Here is a 24,561-nt window from a genome sequence, read left to right on the forward strand (position 1 = left end):
TGTTTACTAATAGCAATTCACTTAACTAAGAGGTCCACTAGCCAGGGCCACACAAACTTATTTCTGCATTTCCTGAGATAACTATAATTCTCAATCCTACCCTGACCATGGTACTTAATGAGTCCAACAGAAGCCAGGAGAACAGAGTTCCTGCTTCCCAGCCCTATTGTATAATTTTGAAAAAGTTCAGACTTTGAGCTAGAAGGAAACATAGATGGCAATGAATCTCATCCCATCATTTGATAAAAGAGGAAACCTACTGATTTGCCCAAAGTCACACAGCAAGCAATCGTCTAAAGTCGGATTTGAATACAGATCTTCCTGATTGAGTCCAATACTATGTCACTTAACTGTCTAACAGATCCCCAAAGAACTCTTTTTTTTTTTTTTGGAACAAGACAGGACTAAAGGAAATAGTTCAGTCTTGGATGGGAAGGAAGAAAAAGTTAGTGACCCTCACGTTTAGGGACAAAGGAAACATTGTCAGGAAGATCTGGAAGCAATAGAGTAGCATTTTAAGCCTGTGTCAAAGACAATGGAGCAATATGAGAGACTTTTTGCTTGTAATTTACCTGAATTGTCCCCTGCAGGGGAGTAAAAATAATGTGTGCATTGAAACTGCCTGTGCAATTGCTGTGGGAAGGATGAACCCTTGAGAAGAATGGAGGCAGGCTATGTCCCAAGGTGATAATCTTTGGGGATAAAAAAATCCCTTCGTTTTCCCAAGTGGCTGAAAATGGAAAGTGTGCAAGAAACTCTGGCAGGGACCTAAAGGACCTAGGCAATCCTTCCTCAGTTTTTATTTGTTTAATTGGTGAATGTGTGACCCAGCCTTCATTCCAATAAGATGATGATTTCACCCTATTTTTTCATAATCTCATTTTTTCTCCCCCCAACTATCCTAGGTCATTATCTTATCTCACTAATATTTGCTATCTCACCTAACTTAATATCAGCTACAGATTTGTCAGATGTATTTTCTATTCCTTTGTCGTGGAACCTCTGGGTCTCTCAGTTCCCTGTTCTGAAAAATGGGCACGTAATTTCCTTTCTGAGTATGGGTATCACAACAATTTAGATCTTAGGGGGTTTCTCAGGTGGGTGCTGTCCAAGGTAGCAGTCCTGCCCCTTTATTGCAGAACACTCAAAGAAGTAAATGACTAGAGAAATCTCACTGAAATAAAGGAAGTTGAAGGATGGAAAGTAATTTTGTGTGGGTGGACATCATCATCACCTTCCTTCCTTCTGGAGCACCCCTTGGTCCCGCCCCCCGTAGTCTATTTGCAAGGCTGGATGGAGTTCTGTGCTTTTGATTGCGATTTTATTGCTACTGGGAAAAGATTAAGACCTCACTAACACACAGCAGGCGCTTGGAAAACCTTATAAAAATGCCACCAATGAAATCCATAATGTGATGAGATTTCTTCCAAAGCCCATACAGCTAGGTCTTGGCTTATTTCCCTGCGGAAATCTGTCCATTTCTTCACTTTCATGGCTTCTCACTGGACAGTGTGGGAGGCAGCCTGGAGACTATATCCCTTTTGTTTGGAAGGTCTCCCACTGCATCCAGGGCTGTCTCCTGATCTATATCTGGCCACTGGACCCAGATGGCATTGGAGAAGAAAGTGAGACTGGGGACTTTGCACACTCACCCTCGCTTATATCTAATTCACTTGCATGACGTCACCTCTCTGAAGTCACGGTCCTCTTAGAGAACAAAGAACAAAGAATAACAACAATAGCTGCTTTGATTCTGGAGCAGTTTCTGTTTGGCCCTTGAAGGAGAAGACTTCTCTTCTCCAGACAAACTGGGCTACTGGATATTCTCCATACATGATGGAGAATATGGATACGATGAACATACATGATGTTCCATTTCCAGTCTCTACATTTTTGCACAGGTTGTGCATCATGCCAGGAATACTTTTTCTTTTTCCTCACATCGCTACCTCTAGAAATCCTTAGTTTTCTTCTTCAACCTAATGGTCTTCTCCTACAAGAGGCATTTCTTGGTTGTTGGATCTAAACAACAACTTCTAATCCATTTGATATAGAGTTTTCCTTTATTTATTTGAATACATGTGATTTCTTTCAAAATTCCTCGAAGTTAAAAGCTATTCTATTTTTTTACTTATGTCTAGCCCATGCCCGACATATATCAGGAGCTTAATAAATACTTGTTCAATTGAAGTCATTGAATAATGTAAGAGATCCTTTAAATTGTGATGTCAGCTTGTTCTACTTCAGGCCAGGTGGCCCCCACAAAGAACCAGCTGAACATAAGAGATGTCTTAGGCAGATTTCTGATTTTTCTTTGTTTTTGAAGGAAGATCCCTCCTTCCCTCTTTCCCCCATCCCAAAGTCTTAGGACTCTGTAGTCAGAGAACTTGGATTCAAGTCTCTCTATCACTTATATATATTCTGGCTATCACACTTAACTGGGCCCAGTTTCCCAATCTGTAAGATTAAGAGGTTGGTCTGGATAAATAGACAAGCAGCTAAAGCATTTATTAAGCTTTGTATTAGGAATAAAGTCTTTCATAATTCCAGTGCTATGATTCAAATCTTGCCTCAAAGGCTTCAAAATTGGCGTGACCTTGAAATGAATGAGTACTGAGTGAATGGATGAATGAATGAGAAAGCACTTAGGCAGCACTTATTACGTGTCAAGACCCAGAGATACAAAGAGAGAAGGGGAGACAATCCTTCTTCCCAAGGAGCTCACACTCTAATTGGGGAAAATAATACACAGATGAAAGTTTCAGTTAGAAGGCAGATGCACAGGCCTGGGAGGGCTAAGGGTGCAGCAGTTACTTAGATCAAATGACAGGGATGGGAAGCCGCAGTGCATGGAGGAGGGACAGGTGGCAACCTCTCTGGACCCGTTTCCTCACATGTAAATGGAAGGATTGGACAAGATTATTGCTAAGGCGTCTTCCATCTCCAAATCCGTGGTCCCTGAAGCACTCCTCCTCTCTCATGACCCTCTACATCCTTCCCTCTCTAACATCTTCATTTTGGATACATCAGAGTAGGATTTACCTGATGATCAATGGTACATACGTCAAATAGTCCATAAGGGTATGTAACTGACTTTATGTGAATTCCTTTTCAAAAGGGAGCAAATATATATCAGTGACCCAGAGACCCTCCCCTATTGTGCATATGACTCGGCAGCATGGGAGTTTTTCCAGACAGTTTTGAGGTGGCCAGCTCAGTCTGCACCTACCTGCCACAACGCCGGCCACATAGACAAACCCGATGCGGGCAGCTCCGTGTACCATCTCCAAGGGGACACCCACCAGGAGCTGCAGGACCACGTTGAGACCTAGGTGTTCTATCCTGTACCAGAGAGAGAGAAGAGCTCCATGAGACAGTCAGTCTTTGAAATTTTGGAAAAGGGCCCCTCTCTCCATCCAGTATGGGAATGTAGGAGACTGAGGGGAGACTAAGAGGAATAGCTTCCATTCTCTGGGGAGAAGGAAGGAGCTTACTGGAAACTGTCTCGTGGCTTGGGACAGCAGACAAGTGCCCAGTCTGCTGTGCAAGATTTCCTCACCCTTTTTGCCTTCTTATCTGTATCCTCCCCTTCTCTATAGGAGAAGAGCCGGATGGGAGGAGGATGACGAGAGGGATAGGAGAGGATCCCCAGAAGGGGATGTCACTCAGCTCCCGGCTGCTAAAGGGAATGTGGAGAGTAGCTTCCTTGGAGGCTCAGTTCAAAGACCCAGCTGGGGGACCATGGGGAAGTCACTTAATCTCTGTCTGCCTCAGTTTTCTCAACCATAAATTGTATTTAATAATAGCACCTACCTCCCAAGGTTGTTGGGAGGATCAAATGAGACAATATTTAGAAAAGCTTTTAGCACAGCATTTGGCATATAGTAGGTGCTAAATAAATGCTTATTCCCTCTCTTTCTAAGGTTCAGTTGTTAGCTCTGGGCCAGGTCTCCATTGTTGATTCTACTAAGTGACAGTTCTGTTCTGGATAAAGAATACTCTGCCACCTGTTTCACCCATCAGGGCAGCTCTGTCACTCAAACACATGGATTATCTACTGTGGGCAGCCACAGATGAGGTCTTGCACCAAAGTATACACTCTCCCCTGCTCTACTTAAAGTGAACAATTATGGAAAAGATCATAGATTTAGAGTGGGGAGGGATGGAAGAGGTCATTCACTCAGGTCGCTTCCATTTTGCAGATCAGGCAACAGAGCTACCAGAGGTAAGGATTTGTTTGTAAGCAGCAGTCGGGATTTGAACCCATACCTCTGCCTCCAACATACTTTCCCACTGGCCACCTCAGAGCCCCGATCATTGTAACATCTCATTTTGGGGAGCGTCTCCAGTGGGGATGAAGGCCAGAAGAACAAGATGTGAGACCAGGATCATTGGGGTGAGGAAGTGGGGTGGAGGGTGGATGCAAACGGATCCAGCGGCAGACGGCGGAGGCTATTCTTAGGGGTAACTCCTATCAAAGCTGGCCTCTTTCTGCCCCAGTCTTTGGAAAAGCTCCATAAAACCTAATTGGCGTCAGCCCCTCTCAGCTGGTCATTCTTTCCAGTGACAGAATCCGATTGATTTATCAGTGTCCAGCTGCCTCAAGGATAGGCTGAATGGTCAGGGGAATTAATGAGCCTGAGCACCCCCACTTCTCACAAGGAGAATATCAAAAGCTGGAGTGGGGAGAGGGGGAGAAGAGAAGATTAACGGTCTCTCCACCTGCCCTCTGCTGAGACTTCTCAATTCCCTGTGATTTGGATTTTGGCAACCACCTGGATGGCCCGCCAGGGCCCAAGTACCCTCCCTTCCCCAGCCTGGCAGGGGAGTAAATTAGGGACTGAGACAATTACCATTTTAAAGGCTCAGCAGGAAGTGAAAGGCACAAAGGGTCTCTCAGCCTCGGTGCAGCCCGCCAGGCTAGTCTGGCTCTTTCAGAGCAGGGGAAGGAACAATGGAGCTCTGGGAACCAAACACTAGGCTTGCCTCCTTCCCTTCCCAAGGGTGAGACCACTTTAGAGAGCAATGGGTCAACAGGTCATTTTCCCCTCAAAATTCAGTGGGAAAGATTGGGGGAAAAACTAGATTGTTTGACCTTTTGATGTCAGTGGAGGGGAGATCTGGGGTCCTGAACTCCTGGACCCTGAAGGGTGACCTGGAGTTCAGGAAATGTCTGGGCTGCTCAGTGAAGTCTCCTCGCCATCCCTGGGTGACCACATAGCTAGCAAGTTGGCCTTTGTCATGGAAATAATGCAAGGGCCTGACTGATTGTGTCTCTCCCAGAAAAGAACACCCAAGCTGTGAAAGTTCCAACAGGAATAAAAAATATTGATTGAAATCAGGGAGATGACCCATACCTACCTTCCATGGCTGTGACCCTGGAAACAATCCATAGAGTGGAAGAAAATGAGGGGTGCTATCATGCCATCAATCCCACCCAATCTCTCCTTGACTCTGTGACCTGTGGCCCTCATAAATTCAATTTACATTTTGAGATCAGAGCTAGAAATGGTCTCAGGGGACAGCTAGTCCAACCTCCTTTTTACAGATGAGGAAAAAGGACCCCAGAGAAGAATAGACTTGCCCAATTTCACACAGGCAGAATCATTTGGTGCTTGGGCCCTCTAGCATTCTTTTCACTGCACTGCCTCAGATAGTGATAATTAACATCACTGATTCTGGAACCAAAGGGCCTGAGCTGACATGCCCAGCTTGGTCATTTCTGACCTGGTATAATAGAAACAGCGCTTTCCTGAAATCAGAGGACTTGGATTCAATGTGATCTTGGGCAATTCACTTAACCTTGTTTGTCTCAGTTTCCTCATCTGTCAAATGAGCCGGAGGAGGAAATGGCAAACCTCTCCAGTATCTCTGCCAAGAAAACCCTAAATGGGGCCACAAAGAGTCAGACGTGACTGAAAATGACTGAGAATAACTACCACAACTAATGTGACTTTGGACAAAGCACTTGATCCTCTCTGAAAAAGTTGGACTGCAAGATTCTAAGGTCCTTTCCAGCTCCAAATCTACTGTTATTTTTCAGGGAGACTCCAAAAATATTGGGGTTCCAGAGTAGTATCATGAAGTATCTTAGAATTTTTAGGCTTAGACCATGTCCAAATGAAGAGGTAAAGATTTTATTATGATATCATATGATATGATATTATATCTGATGCCATAAGGCAGGCTAAGTTTCCTAGTGGAACTCTCAATTTACAAGGAGAAAAAGGGAACTTTTATACAGTAGGACTCAGAACAAGGAGCTAGCTAGCCTGCTTCAGAAAAGTTGCTACAAAATAACCTTGGGAGTTCCCATTTATTGTTTGGGCTGCTAGAGGTATACAGTAACTCTGTACTGAACATGTATCAAGATAATCCAGTCAATGCAAGAAATTCAATAAAGGGGAAAAGATCCTGTCAGAATCCCTCCTAGGAATTCTGGGTTGCTACCAGGGACATGTCCTTTGGCTATGGTCTAGTCATCTCATCATCATGGATATATTCTTATTTTCTACTACTTTTAAAGATTGTGTATTAAAAATTTAATCTCCACCCACAAAAATAAAATAATTAAATAACCATTTTTTTAAAGGAAGAAAATACTATATTTAGGTTCTTCTCTGGAACATTTTTATAAAAACATCTTTCTTATAAATAAATTAAAAATAAAAAATTAATTAATTAAAAATAAAATAAAATTAATTAATTAATTAAAAATATTTCTTATAAGAAAGTCTCATGAATAAACAAGTCTTAGGGTTGCCTCAGAGTGGTTGTGGTATGTCACAAGTGTCAGAGGTAGAGTATGAATGAATCCTGATTTCAGTCCGCCATTTTCCTTCCCATCTCTCCCACTTGTGCCATATAAACTCTTTAATTTCATGTGTTATTTTATGAATGATCCTGACTCGGGGAGAGAAGCCAGAAGAGAGAGACTTACCCCGCATGCATGAAGATGTAGGTCAGATAGCGCCAGGCCTGGGCTCGGAGCTGGGGGTGATAAACCAAAGCATTCTTCAGGTAGTGGGGGTGGGTGACCTGCAGCACAAACTGATCCAAGGCCACCCCGTTGTAGAGAAAAAAGGCGATCTGGACAAAAGCCAAGAAACGGGGAGTCTTGGTTACTGAGGCTGGAAATGCCTGGGAATCTAACTCCTCCTGATAAACACTCCGAGTTCCTAGGTGAATTACAACCATTTCTATCACCCGGGAAACAGGCTGCTGACTAGGGCTGTAACTAGGGTGAGGTGATCAGGGCTCTGTCCCAGGGCACCTAAATTTAGAGAAAAACTTAACATATGCATTCTTTCAATGTCATAGAAGTCACTATAGTAACTAATCCTTCCCTCCCACTCAGCTGAATTTGTCTTAGCTCTCTGGGTTTTTTGTTTCCTTGTGGGTAAAATGACAGGGATTGACTAGATAATATAGAAGGTCTCTTCCAGCTCTAAATCAATGCTCTTGTGAATCTTATTTAAAAATTAATTTTCCTGCTGCTCGTTATGGCTCAGGTATTGGGAAAATCCTAAAGAAACTGCCTAATGCTAGGCTACAATTTTATTCATTATTATGCTTCTTGGCTGACATTTAAATAGTATTTTAAGGTTTATGTAGTTCCTTATTTACAAATGTGAGGGGAATAAAGAAGAGGTACTCAGCCCAGTAGTAAGCCTCTCTCTGTACTTCAGGACTCTTTTTCCTCCAACTTTACTTGTAATTTATGGTCATCCCTATGCTTGCAATTCATTCCCTCCTCACTTTTGCCTCACAGAATCCCTCTCTTCCTTCAGTTCCAGCATTACCTTCTCCATGAATTGAAGATCCTGATCCTGATCCATCAACTGCTAGCGTCCTTCCTTCCAATTCCCTTGGACTCAGTTATGTTCTATTCATTTGTACTTATTTCCTTTGTACTTTTTCTCCATAAACTCATGCAGTAACGATAGCTAGCATTTACCCAGTACTTTAAAATTTGCAATATACTTAATGAATATTATCTCCTTTGACCCTCACAATATTCCTGAGAGAAAAGTGTTATTATTAAACTCTATTTTACACATGGAGAAAATGAGGTTGACAAGTCAAGTGACTAGTGAGGAGTGTGTAGCTAATAAGTGTCAGAAGCTGGATTTGAAATTAGGTATTTCTGACTTGGGTCCAGCACTCACTTATCCCCTGTACAATTTAGCTGCCTCTGTCAAATGGGGATAATAATAATAGTAAACCTACCTCGGGGAGTTGTTGTGAGGATCAAATTCAGGGTTGTGGATATATCATGTAAAACACTTTACAAATCTTATAACATATAAATGCTAAATAGTGATGTGATAGTGATGATAGTGTTGGTGGTGGTGGTGGGTAGCAGGAAAATGGTGACAGCAGTAGCTAGGTGGTATGAGGGAAAGAACAGTGGGCCTGTAATCAGGAAGACCTGAGTTAAAATTGAACCACAGATATTTATTAGCTGTGTGATCCTGGCCAAGTCACTTAATCTATGTTTGCCTCAGTTTCCTCAACTGTAAAATGGGGGCAATAGTCGCATTTACTTTACAGAGCTTTTGTGAGGATTAAATAACATATTTGTAAAAGCACTTAGCATAGTGCCTGGAATAGAGTAAATGCACTCATGCTTTCCCTCTTATCAAGAAGTAGTAGTTAGTGTGTACTACTAGTAGTAGTAGTAGTAGAGCAGTAGTAGTAGTGGTGGTGGTGGTGGTGGTAGTAGTAGTAGAAGTAGTAATAGTTGTGGTGGTGGTAGTAATAGTTATAGTAGTTATATTTCTTTTTATTTACTACTCCCCATCCCTATTTGCTAGACTGGCATTTTGGGGCTCATGGACTTTAAATTACTGTTATATACCTCAATTGTCTACACAGACAACTTGGCATTCTACATAAAGACTAGAAACTGGATACTAGAAAGTATCTTGGACTTAAGGTCAGAATAGGTTCAAATCCTGACTCTAATATTTACAAGCTATGTAATCCTGGATAAAGCCCTAACCTCTCTCAGAATCAGTTTTCCCTTCTGTAAAACGAATAGAAAAACATTTAACTACCAATCTCACAAAGTTGCTGTGAGGGAAGTGCCTTCTATTATCATCAAGGAATGACTTATTCCCAGACTGAGGTTTTTCCAAAACTGGCGTCTAATTTTGAATTTTCTCCATTTGCTTCCCTCACTGCCTTGTTTCAGTTACTGTTGTCAGATTGTCTACCCCTTGTCTCCCCTCTCCCCCACAATCTACTACACGATGAGTGGCCAGATAACCAAGCTCATTACACTTGTGTTTAAAATATTGGTGACTAGATCTAGAGATAAATAAGTACAATGAATGGTCTTTACAGGTTTTGTGGCAACGGTTTCTGAACCTCTTCCCAAACCCCCACCCCTGACCTAGAGCATTCCACAGAACTGATGTTGCCACATGATGGGGTTAAACTGGATGTCACTATATCACTGTTCTTGTGCAGGCTGGGCCAAGCTATAGCCTCAAGCACTGGGGGAGGAGGGGGTGTAAGTAAGTCAGTCCTTCTCTAAGAACTCCAGGGAACCAATCTATCCACTGAAGCATTAACCAACCAAACAGGCTGCTGATGAGCTGACAGGAAACACAGCTTCTAAAGGAAACTCATCATCATCATTAGAAGCCCTCAAGTAGAAGTTAATAAATAGATTTACATAAGATTTTAAGCATCAGTTCAAGGGAACAGCAGGAAGAGCATCAGACTGGGAGTCGGATCTGCCTTTACGTACCCACAAAACCTAAGGCAAGCCACGTGTCTTCCCTGAGCCTCAGTTTACCCATCTGAAAAATGGGCATAATAGTGCCGTGTCTATCTCCCAGGAACTCGAAAGATTCAAATGAGATTTGAAAATTGCCACAGCAAATAAAACCAAAATCACAGCAACAAATCAAACAAGATCAGACCAAAGGATAAGGCCTTCTGTAATGTGATGAAAATGAAAGAACCAGAGATGCTTGCTATAATACTACTATTTAATTAGATAGAAACTTCACAGAAACATGTGAGATAGTTAAATCTGTAAATCTGATGGAAGAGCTGGAACAAGGGGAGAGATGTCCCAGACACCAGGGAAAAGGCAGCTAGCTAGGAATGGGAGTGGGGCACATGGGAAGGGGAGATGCTTCCTTTTCTACTTTCCTCATTTCAAATATTCTGAAATTCTATCCTAAATTAGGAGACATCTATTCAGATGGTGCACACTTAAAATGGACTAACAGGAGACTATTAAAAATATGTGAGAACCAGATGTGTACCATTAAATATTGAAATGTCACATCATACATATTTTATAGAGATTTTGTATAGATTTTGTGTGCATATTTATTTTTATTATTATTATTTTTCAAAACATCTGCATGGATAATTCTTCTACATTAACCCTTGCAAAACCTCATGTTCCAATTCTCCCCCTTTCCTCACCCTCTCCCCTAGAGGGCAAATAGTTCAATATATGTTAAACATGGTAGAAATCATATAAATTTATTCTAATAATTTACCTCCATAGCGGGCAGCATGGAATGGTGGTTGGAATATAGATTTCAGTATCAGGACAGATCTGAGTTCAAATCTATTTCTGACATATGCCAACTACTGAGACTGCTAAGCAATGCAAAGTCAAATGCTGGAGTTGGAGTCACAGAGACAAGTTCAGATCCTGCCTCAGACTGACCATGGGCAAGTCTTTCTCTACCTCAGTTTCCTCATCTGTAAAATGGGGATGATAATAGTATACCTGTGCATGTACATGGAAGATCAAATGAGATAGCATATGGAAAGCATCTGACAAACTTTAAAGGGCTATATGTGAACTTTATTATCCATGCGAATGCTCCTTGAATAGGGGATATTGAATATGAATATGAATATCTTTCAGCTTGTATTTAAATTCCCCAGAGCTTAGCACAGTGTCTGATATATAGTAGATGTTTCAAAAAGCCTTGTTAATGGCACCCAGGGTTCAATGACTTAAGGCTCAGGTGGTGTTGACAAGACTCCCTGGTCACCTGAATAGAAAAACTATTGCTTAAAGAGTCTGGCTTCTCCCTAAGGGTTCTGACTGGTAGACCAGCAAGTCCAACCTGGGTAATTTATCAGTAAGCCAAATAATTCTTTGGGATGATAAATTATAGCACGAGGATTCTTTTACAATGGCAGAGGGAGCTTCCTTATCAGAATTCCCCATAGCTAGCACTTACTCTGTCCCAAGAGCTTTACAAATATTATCTCATTTGATCTTTACAACAACCTTAAAAATAGATCCTATTAGCTTCATTTTACAGCGGAGGAAACTGAGGCTGAGAAAGGCTAAATGATTTGCCCAGGGTTATTTAGCTAGGAAGTACCCTATCCACTTTGTCACTTAGCTGCCAAAATACCAATGATATCAAAAGCCTAGCACAAAACCAAAAAAAACCTAAAAAAAAAATCCCATCATGCTGACTTTGATATTTAAGGTTTACAAAGTACAACGTCTCATTTGGAGCTCATAGAAGCCCTGTGAGACAGGTTCTAAAGGCATTATTATGCTTATTTTACAAGGGAGGAAACTGAGGCACAGAGATTAAGTGACTCTTGCCCACAGTCAGATGGCTGGTAAATGCTGGAAGCAGGACTTAGTTTAGTTTCCTTGACCCCAAGGCCAATACTTTTCACGCATTAGCCAATGGCCTAGCCTTTAGATTATATGTGCGTGTGTGTGTGTACATAATACATATACAAACATTCACATGTGTGTATGTATATATATATATATCAATCAATGTATAAAATGTAAACTCTTTGAAGGCAGGAATCATTTTCCATTTTTTCTCTATGAAAACCCTAGGTACAGTGCCTACCACATAGAAGATGTTTCATAAGTGCATGTGGAATGACTGATTGATATCTAATGCTTCTATATCTAAATAATTTCTATGTTTAAAATTTCATCTTACAGCATAAAAGCCCTGTAAGGCAGGGAAAGGGGAAGCAGCATTGTTCTTATCGTATAAAAGGAGAAACTGAGGCTCAGAGGGGCAAAGAGATGAACCTAATGGCACTCATCTGAAGAACCACAGGAAGAATTTGACTCAGAATATAAAAATCAGCCCAATTCCAGTACAATGGACTCCAGTGGGCTGCCTAAAACTTTTCCTTATTCTTGGACTTTATTGTAGTGATGTAAGAGAACCATTCATCAACTGAGGACTGGAAAATCATTTTGTTCCATGAAAGCTCTGCAGTAGTTTTTGTTGTAATAGGATTTTTCCTGAAACCACAAACAGAAATTTGTTCTTCACCCCCCAACTTTTTTTTTTTTCTCTCATATTGTCGGCTTCTCGTCTGCCCTCTCCACTACCCCCGTTTTGTCTCACCTAGTGGGGAAGGACTCTGGGACTTCCCTCCACCTCACCCACCTCCCATCTCCCCAGGAAGTACCACATGCCTCCAGGAGAGTGATGGCGATCATAAACCAGGGCGGGGGGCAGCAGGTGTAGCTGTCATAGTACCACTTGCGATCAATTTCACGAGGTAGGGTCTCATAGGCAACATGGCGGATCAGCCGCTGGGAGAGACTCAGTCCTTTTTCCTCCAGCAGTGCCTTGCTGCACAGGCGCCGGTTACCTTGTAGGATGGCCTGGCGAAAGCTGTTGGACCGTTTGTTGCTCATCTGTGGAGAAAAGCACAGAAATTAAATCTCAAATAGGGAATTCCCTCCTCCTGAAGCCATCCTGCCTGGGGAAGGGACGGGAGTCAAATATAGCCATTTCCTCGTGAGGGTAAAGAGTATAAACAAGCTGGGCAATGGAAAAAGGAAGAAAGCAGACTGAATGTGATCCAGGATCTCATCACTTCCCCACTCACACCACTCTCAGAGATGCCATTCCTAGAAAAAACATATTCCCTGGATGTTTTAAAGGTTTGAACAGAAATGCCCAAATTCATGAATAATGGTGATATTTTTCCCTTAGGAGTTGTAGGGCAAGAGACATTTTCAATGTTCCTGAAGGAGGTGACAGAAGGAACTAAGGCAGACAGGAGAGAGATAACTGGGAAAGGATAAGGGGAGACGGGTGCTGGAGCCTCTCGGGCATGAGATGGCTATTTTATTACCCAAGCGACAGAATCTCAAGCAAGGAAGTCCCCAGAATAAGAGACCGAGATCGGGCAAAGATAAATCAAACACTACTGGAGCTATGGAATGGCAGTGTGACACAGGGGATTTAAAGTCGGAAAAGCTGGGTTTAAATATTGCTTGTATCACTTAACATAGTATCCTTTATCCCTAGAATGAGGAAGCCTGATTAGATGTCCTTTAAGGTCCCCATGGTTTACAATCTATGATAAATGATTTCCCCCCCCTGAGGCTATTGGGGTTAAGTGACTTGCCCAGGGTCACACAGCTAGGAAGTGTTACCTCTCTGAGACCAGATTTGGTGCTGGTGCTCTATCTACTGGGCTACCTCGCTGCCCCTGTGATTAATGATTTTAAAAGGTACGTATACTTGACCCAGAGGAAAGTTAAATTCCTGTGTGTCCTGGCATTCAATCTCCAACTTCAGAATACAGGATTATAAATTGAGAATTAGAAGGAAGATTGAAAAGTCATCTAAGGGGGCAACATGGTGGAGTGGAATGAGCACTATTTCTGGAAGCAAAGGATCTGGGTTTGAATTTTGACCTTGATGCTCTGTGTGACCTTGGACAAAAATCACTTAACTTCTCAGGGCCTCAGTTTCTTATCTATAAAATGGGGGTCATCCTACAGAGATTCCAAGGTCCCTTCCTATGCTATGCCGATGATCCTAGTCTCACCCTCTCATTTTATAGATGAGGAAACTGAGACCTGGGGAAATTAAGGACTTGATCCAAAGAACCGGAAAGGTAAATGGCAGAACTGGGTTCTGAAGCCAAGTGCACTGACTCCTCCCCACCGGACTCCATGGCCTCCCAGCTGAGCTTGTTTTCAATACATTACTTGATCTAACTAAGGAAGGCATTTTATTAGACTTTCAAGCTGAGCCAGGCAAGACTCAGGCTCACCTCTTCAGGCTGTACTTAACCCCTGCCTGAGACCACACTAACCACATCCTCAGTTCGGCTCTGAACAACACAGCAGGGCTGCTGGCTCTTCCCTCCCCTAATGCATCAGCCCCAGTCCCAGAGACCGCTCCATCTCCTGGCCAGCACCTGGGCCTGGAAACTCCCCTTTCATCTCTACCTCCCGGCTTCCTTCAAATCCCAACCGAATCCCACCTCCAACAGGCAAATGTTACCGATCACAGACAGATTTTCTCTCTTCATCCATGCTTTCTCTTTTCCTCCCTCCCCCAAATCTGCAGACATACAGAAAGACATCGCCCAGATATTTTTCCTCTCCCCAAACATCACGGACATACAGAAACACACACATAACTTTTTCTCTCTCCTCTTACTCAATATCTTCATTCCCTCTTAATTCTAGTGCCTTCCCTCTGTTAATTATCACCGATTTAGCCTTGTTTGTACACAGTCCTTTGCTTGCTGTCTCCCTCTTAGACTGTGAGCTTCTGGAGAGCAGAGACTGATTTTCGCCTCTTTGCAGCCCCAACACTTAGCACAGTACCTAGCATACGAAGGATAATTATTAAGTGTTTATTGGAGCATCTAAGTGGCTCAGCCGGCCCTGGAATCAGGAGGACCTGACTTCAAAACTTGACCTGGGTAAGTCTGATTTGCCCAGTCTCTCAATGAACTTGGTTTCTAGCCAAAGAGAGGTGGGAGATGGACAGTGAGGAACGTGTCCACCATCTTGGTGCCTTTCCCATAGTCCCATATGGCCACTCCTTTTGGTCTTTATAGTGTGATCAGCACAGCTCTTCAGCTATGACCAGAGCAGCCGTCGGGGGATTATCAGACTGTTCCGAGCTTCAAATAGCCCAATTCACCTACGGAAGCCCAGCCCCAGACACCTGCATGCAATTATGCTAGAGGGGAGCAATACATGCAAGACTAGGACAAGTGGTACATTAAGTGCTTTGTAAACTGTGAAGAGCTACAGGAAAGTGGACTGTTGTTATTATTATTCAATCATGTGTAAAGAAGACAATGGCTTTGGCTGAGGATTAAATAAGAGGGCTGAATGTCATGGAGGAAAAACAGGTAGGGTTTTGGGGGATCCAGAGTTGCTCCTGCCCCCCAAAATGCCCTTATTTTTTTCCATTACAACATTTTTCCAGCAATGATCCCTGATTACGAATCATATCACATCAGGATCTCCAGAGAACCAAAGTTGCAGGAGGCCCAGTGGGCAAAGGAGAGAGCGCCCAGCAGGCAGAAGTAGTCTGAGGCAAATTGCCAAAAAAGACAGCCCAGTCCAGCCCAGGAAACCTTCCCTGAACGACTCTTCTGAATCTCTGTGGCTCCTCTATTCTTGGGCCTTTTAGCATTTCATTTTCACTCCATTCATTTGCTCCAATTCACAGATTACTCTGAAATGCGTCTTTTTCAGTGGTTTCAAGTGTATGTATTTCTCTCCAACTCTTGAGATGGGACTCATCCTTTTTAACCCTTTACCTGAATACCCAACCGCATCTCTCTTTTCTCTCTCCTGATGTCTGAAAACAGAAAAACACACACACACACACACACACACACACCCCTTTTCTCTCCTCTCTCCAAATATCACAGACTCACTAGTCTCTCTTCATACACACTTTCTTCCCTTTACCCCCAAACTGCAGATATACAGAAAAACATTCACATGTTTCTCTTTTTTCTCCAAATGTCATAGTCATACAGAAACATACACACACTTTCTCCTTCCTCTTCCTCAATATCTGCAAATAGAAACACACACACATTTTCTCTTTCCTCCCCCTAGTATCTGTAAATAGATTCACACACACATACCCCTTTTCTCTCCTCTCCCCAATATCACAGACTTTCTCTTCACACACATTTTCTCTCACTTTCCTCTCCCCTCAAATCTGCGACATACAGAAAGACTATCTTCTCCTCTTCCCAAATATCAGACAGAAAGTCACACACACACACACACACACACACTCACACACACACGCACAGCCTCAAATGGGACACTTAGAACCACACAATGCTGATAGGTCTGAAGCAGGGATGGATTCCACCATTTAGCCCAGTCACAAGGCTAAGATTGCCCCTTCCCTTCTCAGGGACCAGCCTTTCTTTAGTGAGCTTTATTTCCCACCAAGAAATGCCCAATTCTGAAGCAGCAGCAGGACCCCCGGCACTGATGGAGTGTAGCCCTTTGTAGGTAGATCTGCCATTACTGACACCCCGTAGGGAAGGAAGCCTGGATGGGCTTATTCACTTGGACCATCCAGATAGCCCGGAGTGGGAAGTTTTAAGTCCTGGCTGGGGAACAGAGGGAAGCTGACTGGGATCTACCAGGACCAACCTTGATCTCCTTAGGCTCAGGCTCTAACTGGTTCATGGGAAACCCTTGAACAACCTCCCTATGGATCACACTTTGGCTCTACTCATTAAACTCAATTTGTCTTCCATGTTTCTCAGATGTTCCAGGAGATTCTCCTAAGAGAAAGGAAGCTTCCTATATACAAGCCAAGCCAAGCTCGGGTTCAGGCTCGACTGAGCAGGGACGCTGGTCCTTCTGCACCTCAAAGACCTTTGTGTGTTTCTGCCTATTTGTAGCCCAAAGGCAATGTCATCCTATTAGCCAAGTTTAGTGAGAATGGGAAGAGCCCCTGGAAATTGTCCAGTCCAACACCCTCCATTTTAGAGCTGAGAAAACTAAGATCCAGATGGAATGTGACTTGCATAGCTGTGATGACCTTATCCCCTCCTACTTAATAACTTTCAGTGGCTCCCTATTACCTCCAGGATCAAATACAAAGTTCTCTATGTGGCATTTAAAGCTCTTCAGAGACTGCCCCTTTCCTCACTTTCTAGTCTTCTCATTTTCTTTGCCCCATTCCATGTCTGAGCCATCCTGACACACTTGTTGCTGTTCCTCTATCTCCCACCTCCAAGCCTTTGTACTGATTGTCCCCCATACCTGGAAAACTTTTCTTCCTGATTTTTGTCTCCCTGGTTCCCTCTAAAACTCAGTTCACACCTTTTGCAGAAGTTCTTTCCCGGGCCTTACTCCTGCAAGTGTCTCCCATCTCAAATTAATTTCCATCAACTTTATAAATCTAGAACGTACTTAATTATTTACATATCATCTCTCCAATTAGAATGTAAGCTCTTTGAGGGCAGGCTTTTTTTTTTTTTAATTTTCTTTTCTTTCTAACCCCAGCACTTAGCACATAGTAGGTGCTTATCAAATGTTTGCTGCTTGTTGTCAAAGTAGATTACTTAAGTGGAAAAGGCAAAACAAGATTCCAGTTTTCCTGATTCCCATCTTATCTGTTCTTTTACTATCCCATGTGACCATATTAATCATTCTGAAGAAAATATATCACATAGATGAAATTATTTGATATCAGGACACATGAGAATGACATTACTTCTAACATGTATAAAGCTTGAGGGCCTAGATCTGTGATTTTTCTTCATGTAGGAGACTCTGGTGAGAAAATTTCCTTCAGTACCTGTTCTTCACTTAGAATTCCCAAGGAGTGGCCCAGGGCTCTCAGAGGTTAGCTAATTTGGGTCACACAGTCAGAATCTGTCGGAAACGAAACTCGAACCCTAGCTGTCTATTCACTACAACACAATGATGTCTCCTCAAAGGCAGCTAGGTGATAGAACACCCCAGGCTCATACTTTTACTACCTGTGTAACTCCAGGCAAGTCACATACCTTCTGTCTGCCTCAGTTTCCTCCTCTGTAAAATGGTGGTGATCATAGCACCTCTCTCCCAGAATTGTTATGAGGATCAAGTTGGATAATATTTGTAAAGAGCTTAACACAAGGTCTGGCACATGACAGACATTTAATAAAACCCTTATTTTGTTCTCTTTTCCTCTTACAAATGGAATTTGCTTTTGCACATAGATATCCTTTCAATAAACTTTATTTGCAATAAATAAATATTATAAATATTATTTATGTTATATATTGTTATATATTTGTATATTATCACATATAGAATTATGTTATATATATAACTTTATATATTAGATAAAATTATATTAAATGTATATATTATCACAAATAGAATTATGTTATAAATATATAATTTTATATACTAGATAAAATTATATTAAATGTGTATATTATCACATAAAAACATTATTTCAACAAAGCATTTAGATTATGGAGATATATTTTATGTGGTCCAACTTAGTTGTACAGTAATTCCTTCTGTGGAGCTCAAGGACCCTCTTTCTTGTTTTTTCTTGTTTGTTTGAGCTGGAATTCTCACTTCCATTTTATAGACAAGGAAACCAAAATTCAGAGGGAAGACTTCAGAAAGCAGCACTCCCATACTCAGTGAGTGGTACAGCTAGAAGGAGGAGGCTGGCTTCCTCTTGCTCACCAACCTAATAGTCAGTCCTCTAGACCAGGGCAAACCCCCATATATAGATACAGAAAATGGGTCTACAAATCAAACATTTACTGACAGGAAATCATAATTTTTCAATCCCCACATTCTGTTACTCAACCCCATATGGGGTCATGAGCCACAGTTTGAGAAGCTGGGCTTTAGACCAACGGTGGCAACACTCCCCCCACAACACTCCCAAAGCAGCTTGAACCAGATTAAAATGTAACTGGGAGACATTTGCCAAAATAAATAAGAAAGTGATAAAACATAAATAATATAAACATGGTTTTGCTAAGTCAATATGTGGCTTACAGGTATCTCCATGTAGTGGCTGCTTGGAGTTTGACCCAATTGGCTGCCTTATTTGGGATCTTCTCCATTATATATCCCCCTGGTGAAATTCTGCCTGCCCAATCTCAGCTCCCCTTAGGTCAGCTTGACCACTGTGCCTCCGCCTCCCTGGGGACCCATGATAATAACCGTTCTCCAAAGACAGGCAGTTCTTCCTTCCCAAATCAGACTGGACATAACCCCAAAGTAAAGGAGAGCACTGAATTATATACGAGGTGCCTTCTGTCTTGTGACACTGATGATACCTCACCCCCTCCCTCCCTCACAAAGCCAACATACGCCATCACCATTGAGTATAGTCAGGATAGAAGTCTTTGACCAGGGAGCAGGTGGGGCTCCAAGCTGAAGACACAGGGGGGCCCAGAGGGAGAGAACCTGGGCTGGCTTGCTCACCAGGTTGACGAAATCCTGGTAGCAGATGTGTCCATCCGAATGGCTGTCGGCAAGGGCTAGGAGCACCTCCTTCTTATGCGGGTCCAGCTCGGACCCGTGGCTTTCTAGGAGGCTCCGGAACTTGCCTGTGCTGATGTAGCCGGTGTTCCCAGGGTCGAACTGTGGAAGGAAGGAGAGAAATCACGGATCCCCTTCAGATCTAACCCAAGTCTGGTTTCCTTTTCTAACATCCCTTGGGTCTCCTCTGGGGCACCTGGCTAGCCCCTCATGGCTATAGTTCAGGACTGGGATGAGACTCAATCTCCCATACTTCCTAAATGTAAGACCCCTGGCAAATATTTTCACCTCCCTCAGGTTCAAGTCATGCTAACAAAAACTCATATCTTTATTAGGACTTTTTAGAAAGTTGTCTTTTTTTAGGTTTAATTTTATTTTCAGATCTGAATGGTTTCCCTCCTTCTTCTACCCTCATCCCTCTCATTGAAAAAGTAAGAAAAACATAACCCATTACAAACATAAAATCAAGCAAAACAAATTCTCACATTGGCTATGGGATTTATATAGCTATATCTACATACACGCGTATTTATGTACACAGAGACATATATGTATATGTATATGTGTATATTTGTGGACATATGAATGTATGTTGCATGCATGTGTACATACACAGCTATGTGTGTATAATATGAGAATAAAAATCTTTATCAGCACTCTGAGCCATCAAATCTCTATCTAGGTAGCATTCAATAGACATTTATTAAGCACTTTCTGTTTGCCAGGAACCATACCAAATGGTTGAGGGTACAGAGAAAGGCAAAAGTTCAATCCCTGCCCTGAAGAAGCTTACCTTCTACTGGGGGCTGGTTGTTGGGAGAGAACCCTGGAAACATTAAGCCTGATAGAAGCAAGATGTATGCATCTAGTAGGCATTTATCAAGCACTTTATGTTTGCCAGGAACATACCAAGCACTTGAGGGTACAGAGAAAGGCAAAAATCCAATCCCTCAAGAATCTTACCTTCTAATGGGGGCTGGGAGTGGAGAGAGAAATCTGACGGAAACAATAAATTTAGCAGATGCAAGATGTACGCAAAATATATGGAAGACATTAGCAGACTCAGTTCCCTCATCTGTAAAATGGCGATAATTGGAGCATCTACCTCATAGGTTGATGTGAGGCTCAAATTTGTAAAACATTTTTCAAACCTATATAAATGCTATTATAAGAACTATTATTTCTCCATTCGTTTCCCATTAGGCCGTTTGCCCTCTGTCTTTAGCCAAGCAACCGCAGGACCATCTCTCTGGTCCATCTGCAAATTACTGCTTTGTCCCAAGTCATAAGATACTAGAATTGCTGAACTTCTAAGGTAAAAGTGATTGTATAATATAGTCTGGTCCAACCCCTCCCTCCACAAAGAAAAGGGGCGTCAAGCTAAGAAGGAGTGGGATCTGGGTCTCCAAATCCAGTGCTCTGTTCACTGCACCATCATCCCATCATGCACAAGGTCTCTGTTCTGTCTTCCTGATTTTAGGAATATGGGACAGAGATGATCCTCCCAGAATGTGCGCATTGGTCTCTTGGCTGGATTTGCAACTTGGTCTTCAGTTAGACACAGACACGTGTCTGCCCAGAAGCGGCTACAGCCCACACCTAGCTCGCTACCATCCTGCAGTGCAGCAAACAAAGGGCTCTTCTGATCTGGTTCTGGGCTCACGGGGGACCTGGCCCAGGAAGGCTGGGGAATGGACAAATCCAAGACATAGGAGAGGCCCACCTGGCCTAGATGAGCAGGGTTGGGGAGGCTGGGAACTCCCGGCTGAGCATCATTAGCAGGCCGAGCCAGGGGCAGGAATGGGGTGATGAGTCCCCTGGGAGCTGATCCAGCGAGCTCCACAGTCTGCCTGGCGGGTGGGTGCTTCATGTAATTTGATGACAAGGCAGTCGCTTCTCTCACCCACAGAGGGGAAGAGTCAGGAATCCAGGCAGGATTCCTAAATCTGCAGAGAGGCAGCTGTCAGCTAGATGGCTGGAAGAAACTTCCTAATTAGGAAAGTTGCTGACAAAGAGAATAGACTACCTTGGGAGGTAGTGAGGTCCCATCATTACTGGAAGTTTTTAAGAGGAGGCCATCAGGGACCCTAGTATGGGTTAGAGTGGAAGAGCTCCATCCTGCCCTCTCTCCCTGGGACCGAGACAGCAAAGGTATTGTGTAAAGAGAGCTAGATTTGGAATCAGAGAAACTAGCTTCCATTTACTGCCTCATTACCTCTCTATCTCAGTTTCCCCATCTTTACAACGAAGGGATTGGAGCACATGGTGTCTAAAGTCCCTTTCAACATCTAAGATGCTAAATAGCCCCAGGAGATTACACTATCTTACCAGAGACCTTCTCTTTTCCCTGCCGCCCCAGAATCCCCTGAATCTATCCTTTATCTTTAGATATAGAACCTATATATCTATATTATATCTATCTATCTATCTATCTATCTATCTATCTATCTATCTATCTATCTATCTAATAGAACCTATCTATTCTTTCCAGAGAAAGAGTGGAGTGGACAACATTTGCTGTAGCCAAGTCACCGCCAGCATGTTCCCAATAGGTCCTGCAGGAATTTGACATCATCCCCCCATCCTTTGGGAGACCAGTTCTCTGGCTGGGGGTGGGAGTGGGGAGGGGAGGGTGAGCTCACAGAGAGGGCCCATCTGCCCTCATTCCATCTCCAGACAAAGAACCACCTGCTCTCCTCCATCCCCTGGGTATTCCCCCATTGTCTCTGTGACCGTGCTTGCCCTCTGCCTCTTACCCTTAGCCTCCCACAGGCACATAACAAGAGTCCTAGTGGGGAGTGGATGAGCTAGAAAACAAATTGGAGTGAGTCCGAGGCATCTTTCTCTCTGCCAAAATCTTGCCCCTTCAAATTGGGGCCAGACGGGCCAAACGGAGGGGAGACTGGCACCCCTACTAACAAGATGTCAGGGACAGCTGAGCACACACTAGGGGTGAAGGGAAGGAGCTGCAATAGGAGCTTCCCAGACACAGCTGGGCCAGCATCACTTGACCCATCAGCCCCAACAGTAGGTAAGACAGGGGCAAAAATAGTATTCAGAAGAAGAATTGGGGCACAGACTGAGAGAGGTTTTATGAGGATAGAGGAAAATTTCTAAAAACAAAAAAAAGAAAAATCATTCACATGCAGAGGGAAGAGAAGAGGGTGGGTATTAGGGCAGGAAAAAGACTATTTATACCCCCACCATCTGTGACCCCCACCAAATGAAAATTTAATGAAGCTTCAAATCAAATGAATAAATCAAAACCAAAAGGCTTGCCCCGACCATGGACAAATTATGTAACATCTCTGGGACTCATCTTTTGCATCTATTAAATGGGAAGCATAATGGGAAGTAGGAGAAGGGCAACCTGGAAGAACTGGGACTGAGTCTTGTTTCTAACTCATAATGAGTGGAGAACCCTGAACAAATCATTCAACTCATTGCCTCAGTTTCCTCATCTGTAAAATGGGGATAATAAAAACACTTTCCTAGGGTTGTTGTGGGGTTCAAATGACACATCTGTAAAGTGCTTTTCAAATGCCAGGTGTATCATTATGATCTCATTCTTCTCTGATGAGATTCAGATAGAAATAATCTCTCCTGTAACCTCTTACTTATTGTCCCCACTGCCAACAAACATGTTCATCCTCAAAAAAAGTCCTAACCTGATCCAGGTATCCCTGCTATCATCTCCTATCTCTTCTCTCTTTTGTGACTAAATTCATTTACAAGGCTGTCTACAATAGGTTCTTCCATTTCCTCCCTCTCTCTCTCTCTCTCTCTCTCTCTCTCTCTCTCTCTCTCTCTCTCTCTCTCTCTCTCTCTCTCTGTCTCTCTCTGTCTCTCTCTCTGTCTCTCTGTCTCTCTCTCTCTCTCTCTCTCTCTCTCTCTCTCTCTCTCTGTATCTCTCTCTCTCTCTGTCTCTGTCTCTGTCTCTCTCTGTCTCTTTCTCTCTCTGTCTCTCTGTCTCTGTCTCTCTCTCTGTCTCTGTCTCTGTCTCTCTCTCTCTCTCTCTCTTCCCCTGAGGCAATTGGGGTTAAGTGACTTGCCCAGGGTCACACAGCTAGGAAGTATTAAGTGTCTGAGACCAGATTTGAACTCAGGTCCTCCTGACTTCAGGACTGGTGCTCTATCCATTGTGCCACCTAACTGCCCCCTCACACTCTTCTTAACTCTCTTCAGTGTGGCTTCTATCTTCAATATTCAACCATCTCTCTGAAGTTCCATTGATCTCTTATTTGTCCAAAATAATGACATTTTTCTTAATGTTAATCTCTCTGACACTCTCTCTACTCCTTAGGTTTTTAGGATTCCCTTCTCTCCTGGCTCTCCTCCTCCCCATATGATTCTCCTCAGGATCTTCGCCCTGGAATGTCTACTAAGTGTGGGACCCAGAGGGTTCTCTTCTCTTCTTCTAGTATCTCACTTGGCAATCTCAGCACTGCTCACAGAGTCAATTATCATCGCTATGCTTATGATTCTCAAATCTACTCATCCAGCTCTAACTTTTCTGTCTGGCTTCCACTTTCAAATCTCCAACTACCCACTGAGCATCACAACCTGGTTGTCCTGTAGACATCTGAAACTCAATATATCCAAAAGAGAACTCGTTATCCTTCTCTCCAAATAAATGCCCTTTCTTCCTAACTTCTCTATTACCACTGAAGGCACCACTTCTACGTTAGTTCCAGCTAAAATCCCATCCTTTGCAGGAAGCCTAACCCTTCCCTCTGCTGTTGATCATCTCCAATTTATCGTGGCTATATTTTGTTTATATTTGTTGTCGTTTGGTCCCTTAGAACTGATTCACTGTGACCTTCCACTTGTGGTTTTCTTGGTAAAGATACTAAAATAATTTGCCATTTCCTTCTCCAGATCATCTGACAAATGAGTAAACTGAGTTGTTTGCATAGCTCCTTGAAAGCTCCTTTGCTTTTCTTTGTATCTGAAGTACTTAGTAGGCATTTAGTAGGCATTTAATAAATGTTTTTTGAGTGACTACAATTGCACTTATTTGTTTAATGTTCTGCTGACTATTGTCAGTTGGCTATAATGACTTGTTTCTGTAATTATTAATTGGGATGGCTTTTGTCTGAGATCCGCTATGACATACAGGGCCATTCCTTCAGCGTCTTAGTGCCTCTAAGTGCCCCATGGCTTCCTACTTCTCAAACTCAGCATGAAAATGTTTGGGCTGGGACCCTCATTAGGCACTCTCAGAGCAAGCTAGCCCTAAAAACAAAAGACAATCCTCCATTGTTTTGATTATACAATTA

General features: G+C 42.9%; 1 protein-coding gene across 3 annotated transcripts in view; it reads right to left on the bottom strand.

Annotated features, from left to right (window-relative positions):
* Positions 1-24,561, bottom strand: part of RHBDL3 (rhomboid like 3) — a 69,406-nt gene that overhangs the window by 27,810 nt on the left and 17,035 nt on the right. For 2 of the 3 annotated variants that reach the window (XM_074263604.1, XM_074263601.1), the window contains 4 exons: positions 19,226-19,384; positions 12,455-12,679; positions 6,941-7,089; positions 3,230-3,342 (listed from right to left, as the gene is read on the bottom strand). In XM_074263604.1, coding sequence (XP_074119705.1) covers positions 3,230-3,342; positions 6,941-7,089; positions 12,455-12,679; positions 19,226-19,384 — 646 coding nt within the window. The remainder of the gene's footprint in view (positions 1-3,229; positions 3,343-6,940; positions 7,090-12,454; positions 12,680-19,225; positions 19,385-24,561) is intronic. The other variant, XM_074263603.1, reaches the window with a different exon arrangement.

This window comes from Sminthopsis crassicaudata, chromosome 4 (genome assembly GCF_048593235.1).
Source record: "Sminthopsis crassicaudata isolate SCR6 chromosome 4, ASM4859323v1, whole genome shotgun sequence".
Classification (NCBI taxonomy): Eukaryota; Metazoa; Chordata; class Mammalia; order Dasyuromorphia; family Dasyuridae; genus Sminthopsis; species Sminthopsis crassicaudata.